General features: G+C 56.0%; 2 protein-coding genes across 8 annotated transcripts in view; one reads left to right on the top strand and one right to left on the bottom strand.

The window, feature by feature from the left end:
* Positions 1-2,131: 2,131 nt before the first annotated feature.
* G6PC3 (glucose-6-phosphatase catalytic subunit 3) lies at positions 2,132-7,030 on the top strand. Of its 2 annotated transcripts, XM_040245193.1 has the most exons (6): positions 2,132-2,587; positions 4,922-5,028; positions 5,437-5,527; positions 5,716-5,834; positions 6,014-6,155; positions 6,374-7,030. In XM_040245193.1, exons 1-6 carry the CDS (start codon positions 2,370-2,372, stop codon positions 6,735-6,737), a joined length of 1,041 nt encoding a protein of 346 aa, XP_040101127.1. In that variant the 5' UTR covers positions 2,132-2,369; the 3' UTR covers positions 6,738-7,030. The 2 variants fall into 2 exon arrangements, with proteins under 2 accessions (XP_040101127.1, XP_040101129.1); XM_040245195.1 differs by lacking the exon at positions 5,716-5,834 and having other exon boundaries at positions 2,216-2,587.
* A 346-nt stretch (positions 7,031-7,376) lies between these two features.
* The window catches only part of HDAC5 (histone deacetylase 5), a 38,497-nt gene continuing 29,773 nt past the window's right edge, over positions 7,377-16,100 (bottom strand). For all 6 annotated transcript variants that reach the window (XM_040245191.1, XM_040245190.1, XM_040245192.1 and 3 more), the window contains 14 exons: positions 15,340-15,505; positions 14,328-14,461; positions 13,657-13,777; positions 13,138-13,187; positions 12,889-12,996; positions 12,427-12,482; positions 12,205-12,292; positions 11,232-11,351; positions 10,877-10,974; positions 10,597-10,715; positions 9,779-9,912; positions 9,409-9,493; positions 9,101-9,266; positions 7,377-9,010 (listed from right to left, as the gene is read on the bottom strand). In XM_040245191.1, the coding sequence (XP_040101125.1) occupies positions 8,971-9,010; positions 9,101-9,266; positions 9,409-9,493; positions 9,779-9,912; positions 10,597-10,715; positions 10,877-10,974; positions 11,232-11,351; positions 12,205-12,292; positions 12,427-12,482; positions 12,889-12,996; positions 13,138-13,187; positions 13,657-13,777; positions 14,328-14,461; positions 15,340-15,505 (1,485 nt within the window). In that variant the 3' untranslated portion in view covers positions 7,377-8,970. The remainder of the gene's footprint in view (positions 9,011-9,100; positions 9,267-9,408; positions 9,494-9,778; positions 9,913-10,596; positions 10,716-10,876; positions 10,975-11,231; positions 11,352-12,204; positions 12,293-12,426; positions 12,483-12,888; positions 12,997-13,137; positions 13,188-13,656; positions 13,778-14,327; positions 14,462-15,339; positions 15,506-16,100) is intronic.

Here is a 16,100-nt window from a genome sequence, read left to right as displayed (position 1 = left end):
CATATGAGGAATCCGAGGTTCAGAAGACTAAACGAAACTTGCCCAAAACGATTACACCTAATTACAAAGTGGTAGTGGAAAGGACACTGGCTACAGAATTAGCTAAACCAGAATCGGAATTCCACTGAGTTACATGACCTTGAGCAAATTACTAAGCCTGATTCTGTTTATTCCTTCTGTACTATCTATTGAGCATCCAACAACCCTTCGGTGTAGGAGTCAATATCCTCATTTTACAGATGAAGAAACTAAGTCTTAGACTAAACTTTGCCAGGGTTGTACAACTAGCAAAGATTCAGTCTGTTTCCAAAAATGGTGCTATTAATTTTTATGCTGTATTAGGTAACACTTCACATAGTAGTTAGGAGGAGTGGAAGATAATGAAATAATATGTACAAATGCATGACATGTAGTTACTACGTGGTAGTTTCTCCAGGATCACCCATTACCCTTGAAACTCAAGATGCTTCCCCATCACCCCTCTTGCCCTCTCCAGAGCCAGAAGGAGGAGCAGTGGTAGTGTCAAAGGAAGCCTTGGGGCAAGAGTTTTGCCCCCCACTCCCCATTAATGACTAATATACAAAACAGTTTTCTTAACATGTAAGTATGATGCAGATGTATTTTCAACCCTAATATCACCAGTCGCCATCCCTAACCCAACTACCCCTCCACTATAGAAATTCTAGAGCCTCATGTAACAACAGGCAGAGAAGATGGCAAAGGACCAGTCCTGGCACTATTTAACATGAACAAATTTCAAAACTGTTTTCATTCCTTGCAAGGGACATCAACTTCATATTACTACAATCATTGTAACAGAAATAAGTATATTTGGGCTTATTTCAGCGAACTTTCATGTCTCCCCCATAACAAGTCATAGGTAACTGCCACTCAACTTTTCGTGTAACATTGTGATTATAGGTTCTCAGGCACAGAGGCAGGCACTATTAGGAAAAGCTTTCTGGAAGAAGTGAAAAATCTGAGACCTGATGGACAAGCAGGGAGAGTGGCCAGGTACCAGCAAGAGGGAACTGCAGATGCCAGGACCCATAAAAGGAAAGAGCTTGGTGATTTCAGGGAGCATAAAGTAGCTTAGAAATATATCATTAAACTGAGTGTGGGACTGGACTGATAAAGGCTGTCTTAGCTTGAGCACAAGCAAACTTTCAAAAGACTTAGAATATGTGAATTTTTTCCTTGGGGCAATTGAAAAACATTTAGCAAGGGAATGAAATATGAATCCAGATTCCCTTCCCCATAAGTTTTTAATTAGTGAAATTAATCTCTTTCCAATTAGAACCCAGATTTACATCCTTATTTTCACCTCTCAAAGAACTCATGAAGAATAAAGTTGCTTGAGGTAGGGAAGCAACCACTTCAACAATCTCCCCCACCTCAACTCTGCCTCTAGGTAAGACCTCTCACCTAGACTAGCTGAGATTTCCGTTTTCTGTGTGTGTTCCTCCAGAGGATTATTCTAATTTTTATCGTAGGTGTGTGCTCCTTCTCCTCCCTCACCAACCTAGCTATCTCAAGGTTTACCTCCCCAGAGGGGTTTTGGAAGGCAAGATGACAGGATGACGAAAGGAGAGGGGCAAGGCGAGCTTAGAACTGGGAGGAAGTGTGACATAAGTCTATGCTACATGTAAGAACTCTCAAGCCTTTAGGAACGACCGACCCCTCAAAATCAAGAGGCTGATCTGTCGGCCACCAAAGCAACAGCGGATGAATTCAAGCAGGAAAGTCTTGGACTGGCGGGCCGGCTTAGCCACCTGTGTGCAAATTTAGGGTCCCACTTCAGCGCTGACCGGGGATGCTTGGCTTCCCGGAGCAGGGGTTGTCTCTACCCTTCTCTCCAAGACATCGCCAAATGTCTTTGGAGGGTAGCGGTACTGGAGGAGAAAAGTCTGGTCCGGAAGGAACCCTAGCTCTGGATATTACATGTCCGTCTTCACAGCAGCAAAGTAAGGACCTGGACACGCCGCCGATCCTCAGGTTAGTCTGTCCCATGACCCGGAAGAGCAGCAAGAGCCGCCTCTACGCCCTACGTCCACGTGCCGGCAATAGCAGCCACGTGGGGCTCTGCGGAAACGCCTTCGCAAAAATTTGTCCCCTACGCTGCCCGGTAGAGAGGAAGGGCTGGGAACAGCGCCGGAGGAAACGGTACCGGCTGGAGGCCCGGCTCGCGCGAACCTAGGGCTGCGAGGGGCGGGGTCGAGGGCGGGGTTTTCACTGGTCACCGCCAGGGGGCGGGGCCTCGGTTCCGAAGGGTGGGCTCTGGAGGGCAGTGAGTAGCAGTTTACTCGTCGCCTGGACTCCTCGGCTTCCACCCTGCATCAAACCCTGGCCGGACCAGCCCGGGAGTCGCCATGGAGTCCACGCTGGGCGCGGGCATCGCGATGGCCGAGGCGCTGCAGAACCAGCTTCCCTGGTTGGAGAATGTGTGGCTCTGGGTCACCTTTCTGGGCGACCCCAAGAGCCTCTTTCTGTTCTACTTCCCCGCGGCCTACTATGCGTCTCGCCGGGTGGGCATTGCGGTGCTCTGGATCAGCCTCATCACCGAGTGGCTCAACCTCGTCTTCAAGTGGTGAGACAGCGAAGCCCTCCGGCGGCCTGGCCCCCCACCCCCAAGGGCCCTGAGCCTTGTGCAGACCCCGATTCCTCTCAGAAACTGCCTCAAAGGCCTGGCTCCCCACCTCCACCCCTACCCCTACCCCCAGGAAACCTTAAGACCTCCCTACCCCTACCCCATGGCCACTGACTTTTCCTCTTTGAGCATCTTTGTCCATCTTGGACTCAGACCTCAGAGTCCCCATCCTAATCATTAGACTAGTGTTTAACGGGCATGATCAGATAAATCACTTAAGGGGGCGTGTTTAAAATGCAAATATCCCATCCCACCCCCGACATACTGATTTTGAAACTCCAGGGGAGAGCCTGGGAATCTGTATTTTTTAAAAACATCAATGATGACTTCAGTAGCAGAAAGTCCTGCTTCTCAACTCACTCTTTGATTCATTTCTTCATTCATTTATTTGATAGAGTTTTTAAGAAGCTTGCTTTGTGCCAGGCTTCAACACTGGCTTTTCAGGACAGAAAAGGCTTCCAAGTAAAGGTGTGGTCACCGGGCCATGGCCATCAACATAAGGAGCATTTGAAAACTTGCCAGAAATGCAGAATCTCAGGCTCCAGGTGGGAGCTCCTGAATCATTATCTACATTTTAGCAAGGACCCCAAGTGGTTCGTGTGCACAGTAAATTTCAAAAAGCACTGGGGCTAAAGCTTTGCCTTTTAGGGAACACTTTCTCTTCTCTCTTTTCACCTTCATTCACTAGTAGGCTCTGACACAGACTCAGGCAAGTGGGTAGGGCCCTTGGGGCTTATCTCTTTGCGCCACTTGTTCTCTTGGGTGCAGAAGGGAGCTATACTTCCCGCTGGGTGTGCAACTGCACCTCTCCTCACCTCACCATCTATTGCCATATTGCCAGCCTGGGGGAGGGAAGGGGGTTTCATAGGAGACACTTGAATGGGCTAGAATGACTTGCTGAAAAACCAAATACCTTCCCTTCCACTTCTCTCTACCAGGGCTTCATCCCTACTATAAACGGTAAAGCAGTTGTCTAATCATTTCCTTCCTACTGAGTTGCCCTTTGCTTTGTGCTGTTCTCCCTTGGAGTCTGTATCAGCCTTCCCATCTCGTCCTGTTCCCCTAAGACCATTGATTCCCACATGGCAAAGCCCCTATTCATTTCCTAAGTATGTGTTGAGTATCTGGTGTGTGAACCAGGCTCAGTTTTTGGCAGGGAGAGGCAGGTCCCTGTCCCAGCCCTTGGCTTCCTGGTCAGCATCTCTGCTGTTCTCCCAACCTTTTCTCTTTCTGGCCACAGCAGCCTCTTAGTCTGCTGTGTGCTTTCCAGGGTCTAGCGAAGCACCTAGCTAAGCCAGGGGATTTTAAACTGTTTTGTCTTCTTTATTCTCCCTCAGCTTCCCTGTGCATTCCCTGCCTCCGTTTTGTTTTGTTTTGTTTTGTTTTTAATAGAAGGACTTTATTTATTTATTATTTTGGCCGCACTGGGTCTTCACTGTGGCGTGGGGGCTCTTAATTGTGGTGCATGGGCTTTCTCTAGCTAAGGCACATGGGCTTCTCCTTGGGGGATGCTCAGGCTTCTCTTGCTGCAGCGCATGGGTTCAGTCATTGCAGCACATGGGCTTAGTTGCCCTGCAGCATGTGGGATCTTAATTCCCCAACCAGGGATCAGACCCATATCCCCCGTGTTGGAAGGCGGACCACCAGGGAAGTCCCTCCCCCTTTTCTTATATTTGTTTTATTTATTAGTTGGCTGTGTCAGGTCCTAGTTGTAGCACATAGTATCTTTAGTTGCAGCATGCACATTGTTAGTTGCAGCAAGGGGATTCTAGTTCCCTAACCAGGGATCATACCTGGACCCCCTGCATTGGGTATGTAGAGTCTTAGCCCCTGGACCACCAGGGAAGCCTACCATTTTCAAACATGAGAGACTTTCCTAAGTAACTGAGGCTGGAATTTGGGAAATGGAGGAAAGAGAAGCAGCAGAGTGAGGGTCTGGGAAGGAGAGGGAGAGTCAGGTCCCAGGCTCTCTGTAAATGACAAGAGCAGAGCTGGCCTTGCAGTGGGAGGGATAAGAATGGGACTTTTCAGCATCTCAGAGCACACCCACACACACCACAACCTCTTGCCTCCTTATCACTTTTTTGAAAAATGCACACTTTCTGCACACCGTGGCAAGGCAGTGACCCAGAATCAGATGTCCTCTCTAACTCCACCCTATAAGCCCTTCAGAGTATTCCAGGTGTCCATCTGCCTCACCCTTATTCCCCTGGCCTTTGTGTGTGTGTGTGTGTGTGTGTGTGTGTATGTATAATGGCATCTGCTCTCTTCTAGGTTTCTGTTTGGAGACAGGCCCTTTTGGTGGGTCCATGAGTCTGGGTACTATAGCCAGGCTCCAGCCCAGGTTCACCAGTTCCCCTCTTCTTGTGAAACTGGCCCAGGTGAGAAGCCCCAAACCTCCCTCGCCCAATGTGGTTAGCGTTTGGTGAGGGTTCAATAGTACTTTTCAGCTGGGACCACCTAATCATCAGAGGCCTAGTCTCCCAGTTACTGGACCAGAGAAAGAAACCCAGGGAAGAAATGTAGGAGAAAAACGCCCATGCCAGTGTGCCAGTTGCTCACCTTGTATTGACTAGAGCCAAGTTGTCAAGGCAGAAGTCTGATAGCAGTGACTGCAGGCTTGGGGGGTGGGAGGGAAGGCTTCAGGGCAGAGGGAGCTATGGGCAGTGCTGGAGGAAGGCTCTCTCGTGGCCACAGGGAGGCAGCTGTGTTGGGCTATCACCAGGTGCACCTGGGCTCCCAGCAAACTCAGCTCCCACCACGAACTGAGTTTCTGAATCCCCCGGCAGGCAGCCCTTCTGGACACTGTATGATCACAGGAGCAGCCCTCTGGCCCGTAATGACGGCCATCTCTTCCCAGATGGCCACTCGGGCCCACAGGTACACCTTGGCATCGCCCACCAGTGGGGGTGGGGTGATGGTACCCTGGACCCAAGAGCCCTGCAGCAGGGTGGCCTGAGAGCTGGAGTTCTGGGGACCCCAGGTTATTTGGTCCAAGTGCCTGGGTGCTCAGGGAAGCCCCCCAGTGCATGGACATCTCGTGAACCATCTGCTTCTCTTCTTTTTAGCCGCTGGGTGAGGGTGATTCCTAGCTTGGCTTATTGCACCTTCCTGCTGGCGGTCGGCTTATCTCGGGTCTTCCTCTTAGCACATTTCCCTCACCAGGTGTTGGCTGGCTTAATAACTGGTGAGCAACTGGGGCAACGGGGTGGACCCAAAGGGTGCCATTGACAGTGGGAGGACCAGTGTACGATCTTCCCATTGTACGACCAACCCCAAGTCCCCCTTCTGACAAACTACCCTGCTGTTCGGGGTGAGGGTCATATCCCCAAACTCCTTGAAGCTGCTGTCACCCTGCTCCCCTAGGTGCTGTCCTGGGCTGGCTGATGACCCCCCAGGTGCCCATGGAGCGGGAGCTAAGTTTCTATGGATTGACCTCGCTGGCCCTCTTGCTGGGTGCCAGCCTCATCTACTGGACCCTCTTTACACTGGGCCTGGATCTTTCGTGGTAAGTTCTGCTTTGAAGCTTGGGGAAGTAGGGGCCTGTCCTGCCTCCCCTGTATCTGGCCTGGTGGCTCTCTGGTTCGCTGTTGTTCAATAGGGACACATTACCAGTTCACATACAGTCTCCTGAACATGGCGGTAGACCCCAAAGGGATAGAAAGCCATCAGCCCTCTGGGTCCCAGGGGAATACCTCTCCTGGCAAAGACTCTTGCTCTCCACAGGTCCATCAACCTAGCCTCTAAGTGGTGTGAGCGGCCCGAGTGGGTGCATTTGGACAGCCGACCTTTTGCCTCCCTGAGCCGTGACTCAGGGGCCGCCCTGGGTCTGGGCATCGCTCTGCACTCTCCCTGCTATGCCCAGGTACGGCGGGCACACCTGGGATATGGCCAGAAACTAGCCTGCCTTGTGCTGGCCATGGGGCTGCTGGGCCCTCTGAACTGGCTGGGCTACCCACCTCAGATCAGCCTTTTCTACATCTTCAATTTCCTCAAGTACACCCTCTGGCCATGCCTGGTCCTGGCTCTCGTACCCTGGCTGGTGCACACGTTCAGTGCCCAGGAAGCACCACCCATCCGCTCTTCCTGACTCTAGGTGCCTCCTGCACCCACTCCCCTCACAAAGCCTGTGCTCTGTGACCTCCACCCTTGGGAGGCAGCTCCGTCCACTTCCAGCCCCCAGCGAGCCCTGCTCATGTTGAATTTTCTAGTTCTCCCACCACCTGGTCACAGCCCCAAAGAGGGGCCTTTTCTCTCCCAGAAGGTCCTCCTGCCTTCCCTCCCAAGTCCCCAAAGAGAAAAGGCAACAGTGAGAACAGTGGGTTACTGTAACACTGTGAGGGGCTCGGAGCAGCCCCAATAAAGCCCTTCCACACCTCTGGACTCCTCTCTTGCCTCCGTGAACAGCTCCACCGGACTTCGCTACGCACATGCAGGGCAACCCTTGCCAGACCGCTTGTTCTGCACCCACTCCAACCTTGTGCCCACAGAGGCTGAGAGTCAGATGGAAAAGCAAGCCCTTTAGCCCTGGGCCCCCTTCCTACCACCACCACCTCAGCCACACAGAGGTCCCAGGAGATGCTGTGGCTACGTTCAGGGAAACCTTGTTGTTTAACCTACAGGACAGAGATCCCACTCCCTCCCACTCCAGCCTGTTTCCTAAATTGTTTAGTCCAGGGACTGGAGAAAAGAGTAGGAAGCCCAGAGAACAGAGGCAGTGGCCCCAGAAGGCATTGCCAGAAACAAGTTTATTTCCACAAGGACACACAGTGTAACAGGTTACAGGATACTTAACTGAAATCTATGTCCAGGGAGACAAAGCAGTGAGTGGGTTTACATGAGAACCAGACAGGCCATGGGAAGAGGGAGGGGAAGGGGCCCAGAGCTGGGGCTCAGCCCCACCCCCCAGGAAGATCTCGAACACACAACACGCAAGACACGGTGCATGATAAACCTGTGGTGGTCGGACTCCTGCCCCACCCCTGGCTCCCTCAACCCTGCTCAGGCCCCCATTAGGATAATAAATATGTAAACAGATTGGTGGGGCCCTGGGGAAGGGAAGAAGGAAAGAATATGCAGGGTTGGGGAGGAGGGAGGAAGACTTAGCCCCCCAGGAGCTTCTTCCCATCTTTGGTTTCCCACAGGCTGGACATCATTCCCTAAAAGTCTTGTGGGCTCCTAGCCCTGGAAAACAAGGCTAGGTCGGGCTCCTGGGAGAGAAAAGTACAGCTCCCAGCCTCATCCAGCTCTTAGTTTCCCTGGGCGTGGCCCACTAAGGAAGCCCAGAGGAAGGGAAGCTAAAGCTGAGGGCAGGCTCCTGGGTTCTGTCCCTGCTCCTTCTGGACCCCCCCACCCACTCTCACCCTCCCCAGGCTTCAAAGCCAAAGGTCCTAGGAGGGAGTTGGGCCCTGACCCTTCTGCTTGCAGTATGCTGGGTGGCTGGGGAAATCTGGTCCTGAACAGCAGGGGGGCTCTCACCAGCCTGGAGTCCCCCTGCAGGGACCACCTTCTCCCCCTCCTCAGGCCGTGCCAGCGGAGGGGCAGGGAGGCCGACAGATTACGAGGGGGGAGCAGGCCTGGTTCCGCAGCTCCTCTTGGTCCTGCAGAACCTGAGAGTCCAGCCCCCTCCCTCCCCACACACTTTCCCTCTCTCCAGCCCCTCAGAAGGGGAAACAGGCCCTGAGGAGTGCAAGGCAGGGCTGTCCTGCTCACAGACCTCAGGCCCACATCCTAGAGCACAGAGCTGAGGCCAGGAGAAAGATGGAGGAGAGGGGGGCTCTGTGGAGATGGTGAGGACACCAGGAAAAATGGTGAGACTCGCAGGGCAGGAGCCCACCTCCCCTCCCCTCCACATCTTAAGACTGTAGAGAGACCCTCGGGATCCTCCCCTGGGGCTGGAGAGGGGAGGAAGGTGAAATTAAGGCATTTCTCCCTAAGTCAGCTGAAGCCAAGGCACCAAACTTGCTGTTCCCTCCTCACTTAGGGAGCCCCCAGAGCCAGAAGGTGCTTTCTGGGCCCCGTGCCCACCTTGAGTTGGCCCAGGCTCCAGGGGGAACAAGGACAGGACGCAGGAAGTGGGTGTGGGAAAGCACATGGGAGAAGGCCTAGATGGGGTATCCCTCACCCCTCAGAAAGAACAAACTTCTAAGCTGAGACCTGGGCCACGGAGGCAGAAGGGGGGCCTGAGGCAGCTTAGGGGAGCAGCAGGGGCGAGGCTGAGAGACCCACACAGCACACGTTGTTGAATGTGTGACTTTTTGTTTTTAATAGAAAAAATAAACAAAATCACAATGATGAAGCCCAGAGAGATGGGGGCCAGGGCGTCACAGGGCAGGCTCCTGTTCCATAGGCTCCTCTGCCGGCCTGTGGGGACAAGCACAAGGAGAGGTGTTGAGGCAATGGTCGGGGGTGGGGTGGCTTGGGCGAGGGCCGGGAGATGGGGGCGCGCCTCACCTGGGGCTGTGCTCCCGGGCTGCAGCCGCCTGGGCCTGCTCGGCCCCCACCGACAGCAAGGCCATGGCGCTCACAGTCTCAGCCTCCTCTGTCTCACCTGCCTGGGCCTCCCGCAGGGAACGGCCTAGGCCAGCAGCGAACCTCTGCACACAGCTCCAGTGTTTGCCTGTGGATGAGGGGTGGGCAGGGGCTCAAGGAGGGGCAGAAACCGCCAACCGTATGGACTTCCCCAGCCCTGGCGTGCACTCAGGTTTTTTGCCTCTACTCAGCAAGTTGGGGCCTGAGCCCCTCTGCCTGTCCCCACGTACTCTGGATCTCGATGACTTTCTCCAGCGTGGCCACTGCATTGACGTTGGGCTTTTGCTGCAAGACTGCCTCGTCCAAGGGCTGTAGCTGGCAGGGGAAAGAAGAACAAGCTTAGGGTTGGGAGTGGCCATGGCTGCCCCGCTAACCACCCCAGTCAGCCCCATGACAGGGGCAAGCATAGCCTTTTGAGAAACCTCTATTCAGAAAGCCTTCTCTCGCTACCAACTATCCTTGGGAACCAAAAAAGAGAAAAACCTCCCCAAGGACCCTGGGTGCTGCTTGACCCGGGAAAGGGTCCCTCCCCCACCCCGCTGGCCCCTTGGTCCCTGGCCTACCGGCCCAACTCCCCCAGCCCTTCTGTGTGCCCCTTACCTCCACGCTGAGCAGCGCCGAGACACAGGCCTCAGAGGCATCACAGATGGCGGTCAGGTCGTGGCCTCCCTCCAGGGCCAGCACCACCCGGCCCCCTGCCAGCGTCATCAGCTGCCTGGTCAAGTGGCCAAAACCTTCAGGGATGGATGAAAGGAGGAGGATGAAATGGTTAATGAAAGAAAGTCAACTCAAAAAAAAAGTAAGAAAGGAGAGAAAAAGAAACACAAGAGATGAGACAAACAGCACAAAATATGATGGTGGCTTTAAACCTAAACAGATATCCATAATACTCAATGTCGTGGATTGAATGTTCCATTGAAGACAAAATGAAGAGACTAATCCAGTTACACATCTCCTAAGGAGTATCATGAGAAACCACCACTGAAACATGCAGGGTCATCACTCTACAGCTTCATGAGGAGGTACACTCCCCCACTGCAGAGGGAGAATGGAGGATGCTGCCAGGAGGACTCCAAGTCTTAGACCTGCCCCAGAGTTCCTCCCAGGGCTTCCCAGGTGGCGCCAGTGGTAAAGAACCCACCCACCACTGCAGGAGACATAAGAAAAGTGGGTTCAATCCGTGGGTTGGGAAGCTCCCCTGGAGAAGGAAATGGCAAACCACTCCAGGAAAGTACTCTTGCCTGGAGAATCCTATGGACAGAGGAGCCTAGTGGACTGCAGTCCACAGGGTTGCCAAAGGGCTGGACACGACTGAAGCGACTTGGCATGCAAGCACGCACAGCACTCCTCCCGGCTTCCCACTCGTCCCCACCATCTTCACTGCTCCATAGCCTCCCTCAATCCCCCAGCAGGCTCACATCTGGCGGTGACAGAGTAGCCACCCAGCGGAGACAGGTGTCCCTCAACAGCATCAAAGCCAGCGGAGACCAGGACCACATCAGGTGAGAACTCGTGGGCAATGGGCATCACCACTGTCCTGCAAAGGGAGGGCCCGAGCTGACCCTGGCAGGTGACTTGGCCAGGCCTGTCTCCCCACAGAGCCTACCCCTCCACCCAAACCAAACTGCGTGCTTTCTGCCCCTCCCACGGCAGGGCCCAGGGGCTCCCACCCCTCCCGGGGCTCTTCTCAGTCCCCACCTGAAGGCTGTTAGGTACTCCACGTCTCCGATGGGGGGGTCCACACCTCCTGTCCATGCCACATTCACATTGTACCCCACGCCCGGCCCTCCGCCAACCTGGCAGCACGGTGAAGGGGTAGAGGGTTACTCTCACTGCCTGGGGAGCCCAGACGTTGCCCCGCCCTCAGCCCTGCCTCCAGTCCTTACTCCACTGACCTCTGTTCTGCATGGAGGGGCAGCTGGCCGGCGTGGGCCTCCCACTAGGAGCCCAGACTCCCCAGGTTACCAGCACCACCACGGGCCTCCACGGCTCCCTGCCAGGTCCCATTCTGCCACCTCCCCGCGGGCCCCGAGTTTGAGCCCAGGAGCTGTACCTCTTCAGGAGCCCCGGAGCCCGGAAAGAAGTTCCCATTGTCATAGCGATGCAGGGAGATGTAGAGCACGGAGGGATCGTTGTAGAATGCTTGCTGGGTGCCATTGCCATGGTGAATGTCCTAGTGGGGAGGGGCGGAAGCATCAGGAAAAATGGCCCAGGCTCTGACCCAAAGGTCAAAACTCAGCTTGCCCCCAACCCTCACCCTATGGTGAACTCTGGGGGTGAAGCTTGCCCCTAGATACAGGGCATCCATGTTCCATTCACAATGAAATCCCCCCACGCTTCTTTAACCAGGGTCCGTGGGCCGGGATGTGGCACTGCACAGAGGAGACACAAAGCCAGGGGATGAATGGTGGCGGCTCCCCCTGCAAGGCCCCTCTGCTCAGCACAGAGGGGGACAGTAAGGTTAGGCAGGAATTAAAACATTCTGAAGAAGAATCCAGTGTGATGAACCCTGAAGCCCAAGCTAGGCTTTAGAGAAATCAGATCCCTTCTTGCCAAGGCTTGCTCCTGGCTACTCCCCAGCTCACAGGGAGCAGTAGAGGCCTCTCCCTCTGCTGAGAGACACAGGGGTGGAGAAGCTAAGTGACCTTAGTTGGGTGAGTCCGCCAACAGCCCCGTGTCTCCATTTATCAAATAGACATCCCACTTCTTAGGAAGCGAGGTGTCCATGAAGCAGTACCATATGTCAGCCCCCAGTCAAGAAGGGATCTAGCAACGGCAAGGGATATCTCTGTCACTCAAGGCAAAAAAACCTCCTCGGCTGTTCAAGGCTGAGGGGGATGGGAGAGGAGTGGCTAAAACCACTTTCGAGTCTCCCCCAGTGAAGAGGGAGCCCCAGGGGACTGGGAGGGCTGGGCTAACACCCCAGAGTCAGCACCCCAGCCCATTCTAGCCCCTGAGGATGAGGGGACGGGATTGGGGTGGGGGCTTCCTGAAGGCTGACCCTGGTCCCACCAGGCACTGCCTACCCAGTCCACGATGAGAACCTTGCCCACGTTCAACTTCTGCTGCAGGAGCTTGGTTGTGATAGCTACTGAGTTGAAGAAGCAGAATCCCCTGTGGGGTGGGGAAGAAGAGGGCAGGGCGTCAGCCTTACTGGATGCTCACTCTGGGAGCCTCAGTGTCGGCTCTGCTGAGAGGGAGAGGTGGTGAGGGTGGCAGGTCCAGGGCAGGGCTGAGCTGGCACTCACATGGCTGTGGATTCTTCCGCGTGGTGTCCTGGGGGCCGGATGATGGCAAATCCATTCTGAAGAGGTATGGACAGAGGGACAGAGACGAGAGGCAGACAGGCGGGCAAGGTGGCCACAGATTGGAGTAGACACAGAAGAAGAGAAAAGCCAGGAAAAGAACACATGTGAGAAACATCAATCACACAACCTTTAGGAGTGTGGCCAGCCGAGGGCGGCATGGGTCAGAATCGACCTTCTGTAGCCTCAAGACCCACAAGAGCACCAGACGTCAGTGCCTCGTGGTCGTCTCTTTACCCCTCACCCGCTAGTCCACCTGGAGCTGTCACCTCCTCCTCACACCTGCACCTGAGAGGTGAGATTACAGAGCATGGTGTCCTACCGGTGGGAAGGCTGAGGCTGCCCCATCCCCTGCTGCTCAGGCAGCAGGACCAAGTCGTTTCCCCCCAACCCCCGCCCACTCACCTTGAGCTCCCCTGCGGCCACCTTGAATGCCAGCTCCACCAGGCAGCCCACCGCCATGCGCACGGCGCTGGAGGAGTGCATCTCGTTCCACACAGTGTCGCTGTCCACCTGCAGGGGCAGGAAAGTGGGCTTCAGTGTGCCCCTTGAATGGGGAGGGCAAGAAGGGGGGTGCAACCATGGCGGGGGGGAGGGAGGGGCTGGAGCTGGGAGCACCGCTCACCCAGCACCATGGGCGGGTGCCCTACTCACCCCAATGCCCCCGCAAGGCAGCATGGCGTACATCTTCTGGCTGATGGGGCCTGCAGGGGAGAGGTGCAGAGCTACGCTAGAAGGCGCCTCCACTGCCAGGGCCGCAGGTGGGCATGTGCAGTGGGCAGGGAGCTCAGTCACAGGCAAAGAAGGGCAGACCCCAGCAGAGAACAGGTCACTGCCACCCATGCCAGGTGGGAGATGACTGTCCCCCATCCTGAGGGGTGATCCTTCCCCAGGGCAGGTGGCGGGGAGAAAGGGGCCTGACAGGTGAGGCAGAAGGGCACAGCCCATCACAGCTCATTGCCAGGCCTGACTGGTCTCCTGCCCTCCTGCACGCACCCCACCCACATGCTGTAGTCTGTGTGAATGGCGCCCTCTGGAGGCGTGTGATGTGGCAGCCACGTCCCTGGAGACCCACCGGCCTACCAGATGATGGTCTTCCTGACAGCCCCGGTCCCATCCGGGCAGCAGACCCAGCCTGGCCCACCACCCCTCCCTGCTGGCCGCTCAACTCACCAAGCAGCTTCTTGCTGTCCAGCTTCTGCCGGTTGAGGGGGCTGGTACCGTAGAGCAGGGTGTGGTACTCGGAGTGCACCGTCTGGATCTCATCCAGCGTGGCTTTACGACCCCGGATTCGCTGTTGGGAGGGGGGCAGCAAGAGGGGGAGCTGGTGATTAGGCTGGCGCTGCAGGCCCAGCACCTCTCTCCGCCCCACAGTCTGGGCACATGAAGCCACCTTCTAGCCTCAGGAGATCCAAAGGTGGCTGTGGTTGTTTTTTTTTTTAATCGATGGGACATTGCCATTCTCTTCATTTTTGGCCATGCCATGCAACACACAGGATCTTAGTTTGCCCAGCAGGGATGGATCCCGGGTCCCCTGCAGTGGAAGCGCCGAATCCTAATCAATGGCCCTCTGGGGAAGTCCCAGGAGATGCAAAGTTTTTTGAGAAAGTATGCCTCGGTCCCCCAGGGACCCCAGCCCAGGACCCTCCCCCATTCAGCTGGGGACCATGGGGGCACCAGGCCACAAAGGATGGAACTGAGAAGCACATGGGGGCCTGACCCTGAAGTCAGGGGTTGAAAAAGAGAATGAGGAAGAGACACAGACAGAGGCATCCTCGACACAAGAAACACAGGACTTTCGCTGGGTTTGAGGTAGAAGCTGGAAGGAGGGGGGACCCCCTTACCTCACACTTGCTGAGCAGGCCTGTCTCCTGCAGCCGGGACCAGATGCTCTGGATCCGGCCAGCGTGCTCAGGGTGCACATGTGTGTTCCCGCACATGCACTGGTGCTTCAGCATGAACGTGTCGTAGACCACACCTGGGCCAGAGACACACCTGTCAGCCAGCACAGCTCCGGGCTGTGTCACCGCCCGGCCCGCCACCCTCAGCGGAGCTCACTGAGCTCTCCCTGGCCCACCCTGGTCCCAGCCCCTCCTCGTGGCCACTCCAGCTGCCCTCCTACATGCCTGCTCCTCTTCTCTTCCTGAAATTCCTTTCCCCCATCACCGCCTGTCAGCAGTCTCCCTGCTCCTCAAGCCTCCACCAGGCTGCCAACACCGCCATCCGCTTTAACCTCACAGCACCTCCTCCTTCCCTTTGTCCCCCATCAGAGCCTGTGTGCCGCCCCCCATCCCTACACCCCATTGGTGAATGGGGACCATCCTCAAGTGGGGTCCCTCAAAGGGACCATCCGTGCCCCTACAGAGCCCAGCTCTGGGCGCTTTCACATGGAAGAGCCTTCTGGAATGGACTAAAGCCTCAATCTTAACCTCAAAGGGAGGAGAAAGAGCTAGATGAGCACGGCCCCACTGAGATAGCGGGCTCCCTCCACCCAGGCCTCCAGGGCAGAGGCATTGAGGAAGCAAAATCAGTGGTCCCTTGGTGTGGGGCAGGGGGGCCCTGAAAAAGATGCTGCTCCCAGAGTACATGGACATTCACCCCCACCTGCCTAGTGAAGCAAAGGCTGCCACCACGACCACAGGTGGCTGTGCACACAGGGAGACAGCCAAGGCCTGTTTCCCTCCCTTCAGGGTGCTCTGAGGGTCCCTGGCCATCCCTCCAGGGAAGAGGCTATATCTCATCCCTTCACAACACCCAAGACCGGATGCCATGTCACGCACAGCATGCCACCCACCGCCCCCTCCCCTGACCCCACAACACACACAATGGAAGACGGCTCATGGGGGAAGGGCTCACCTGTGGTGAAGAGGTGCTTAGTGGGCTGGTCTGGGGGGCTCTTCATGCCCCCAGGGGCAGCAGGTGAGGACTGGGTGCGGCCCAGGGCCTGGTGGGGCACAGTGGCCAGGCTGAGGGGTGACTGGTATACCTGCAGCGGCTGCAGCTGCTGGGTGTCTGCAAATGCCTGGGAAGGAGAGAGCAGGAGGGAGCCTGGGTGAGGCTGAGGCTGAGATGGAAGTGAGGTCAGGTGCCCTGGGGCCTCCCAGGGGGGCCTGAATCCAGCCCTCTCTTCCAGATCTCCTTCCTCCAGCTCCTCCCTCCAGGGACAGGAGACACTCCAGTCTTAGCCATCTCCATCTTCATCTCCATCCCCAGGAGATGGGGAGGGATGGGGGGACGAGATGAGTCATGCTACCAGAGTAACATTGAGGTAAGCTGCTGGGAGGGACGGGGGTGTGGGAGGGGGTGGGATGAGTCAGGCCCTGAGGGCTCAGCTGTGTCCGCCATGAATGGAGTGTGCCGGAGTGTGCCGAGTGTGCGCTCGCTCGGCGCCAGGGCAGACTGTAGTACAGCGGGGGCGGGTGTGTACACACGCACGCACGCAGAGACCGACGCACAACCGGCCCTACGTAGGCAGAGACGCAGATATACACAGACCACGTGCATCCAAGTGTGCATGTGCGCACGCGCACACACACGCACAGAAGCAGACAAGCGGGGGCAGTCACAGTCAGAGGGAGGGGCTGGCAGACGGGGCAGAGAGAGCTCTAAGACTGACA

Source organism: Oryx dammah, unplaced genomic scaffold (assembly GCF_014754425.2).
Source record: "Oryx dammah isolate SB20612 unplaced genomic scaffold, SCBI_Odam_1.1 HiC_scaffold_8, whole genome shotgun sequence".
NCBI lineage: Eukaryota > Metazoa > Chordata > Mammalia > Artiodactyla > Bovidae > Oryx > Oryx dammah.
This window is presented reverse-complemented; position numbering and strand designations above follow the sequence as displayed.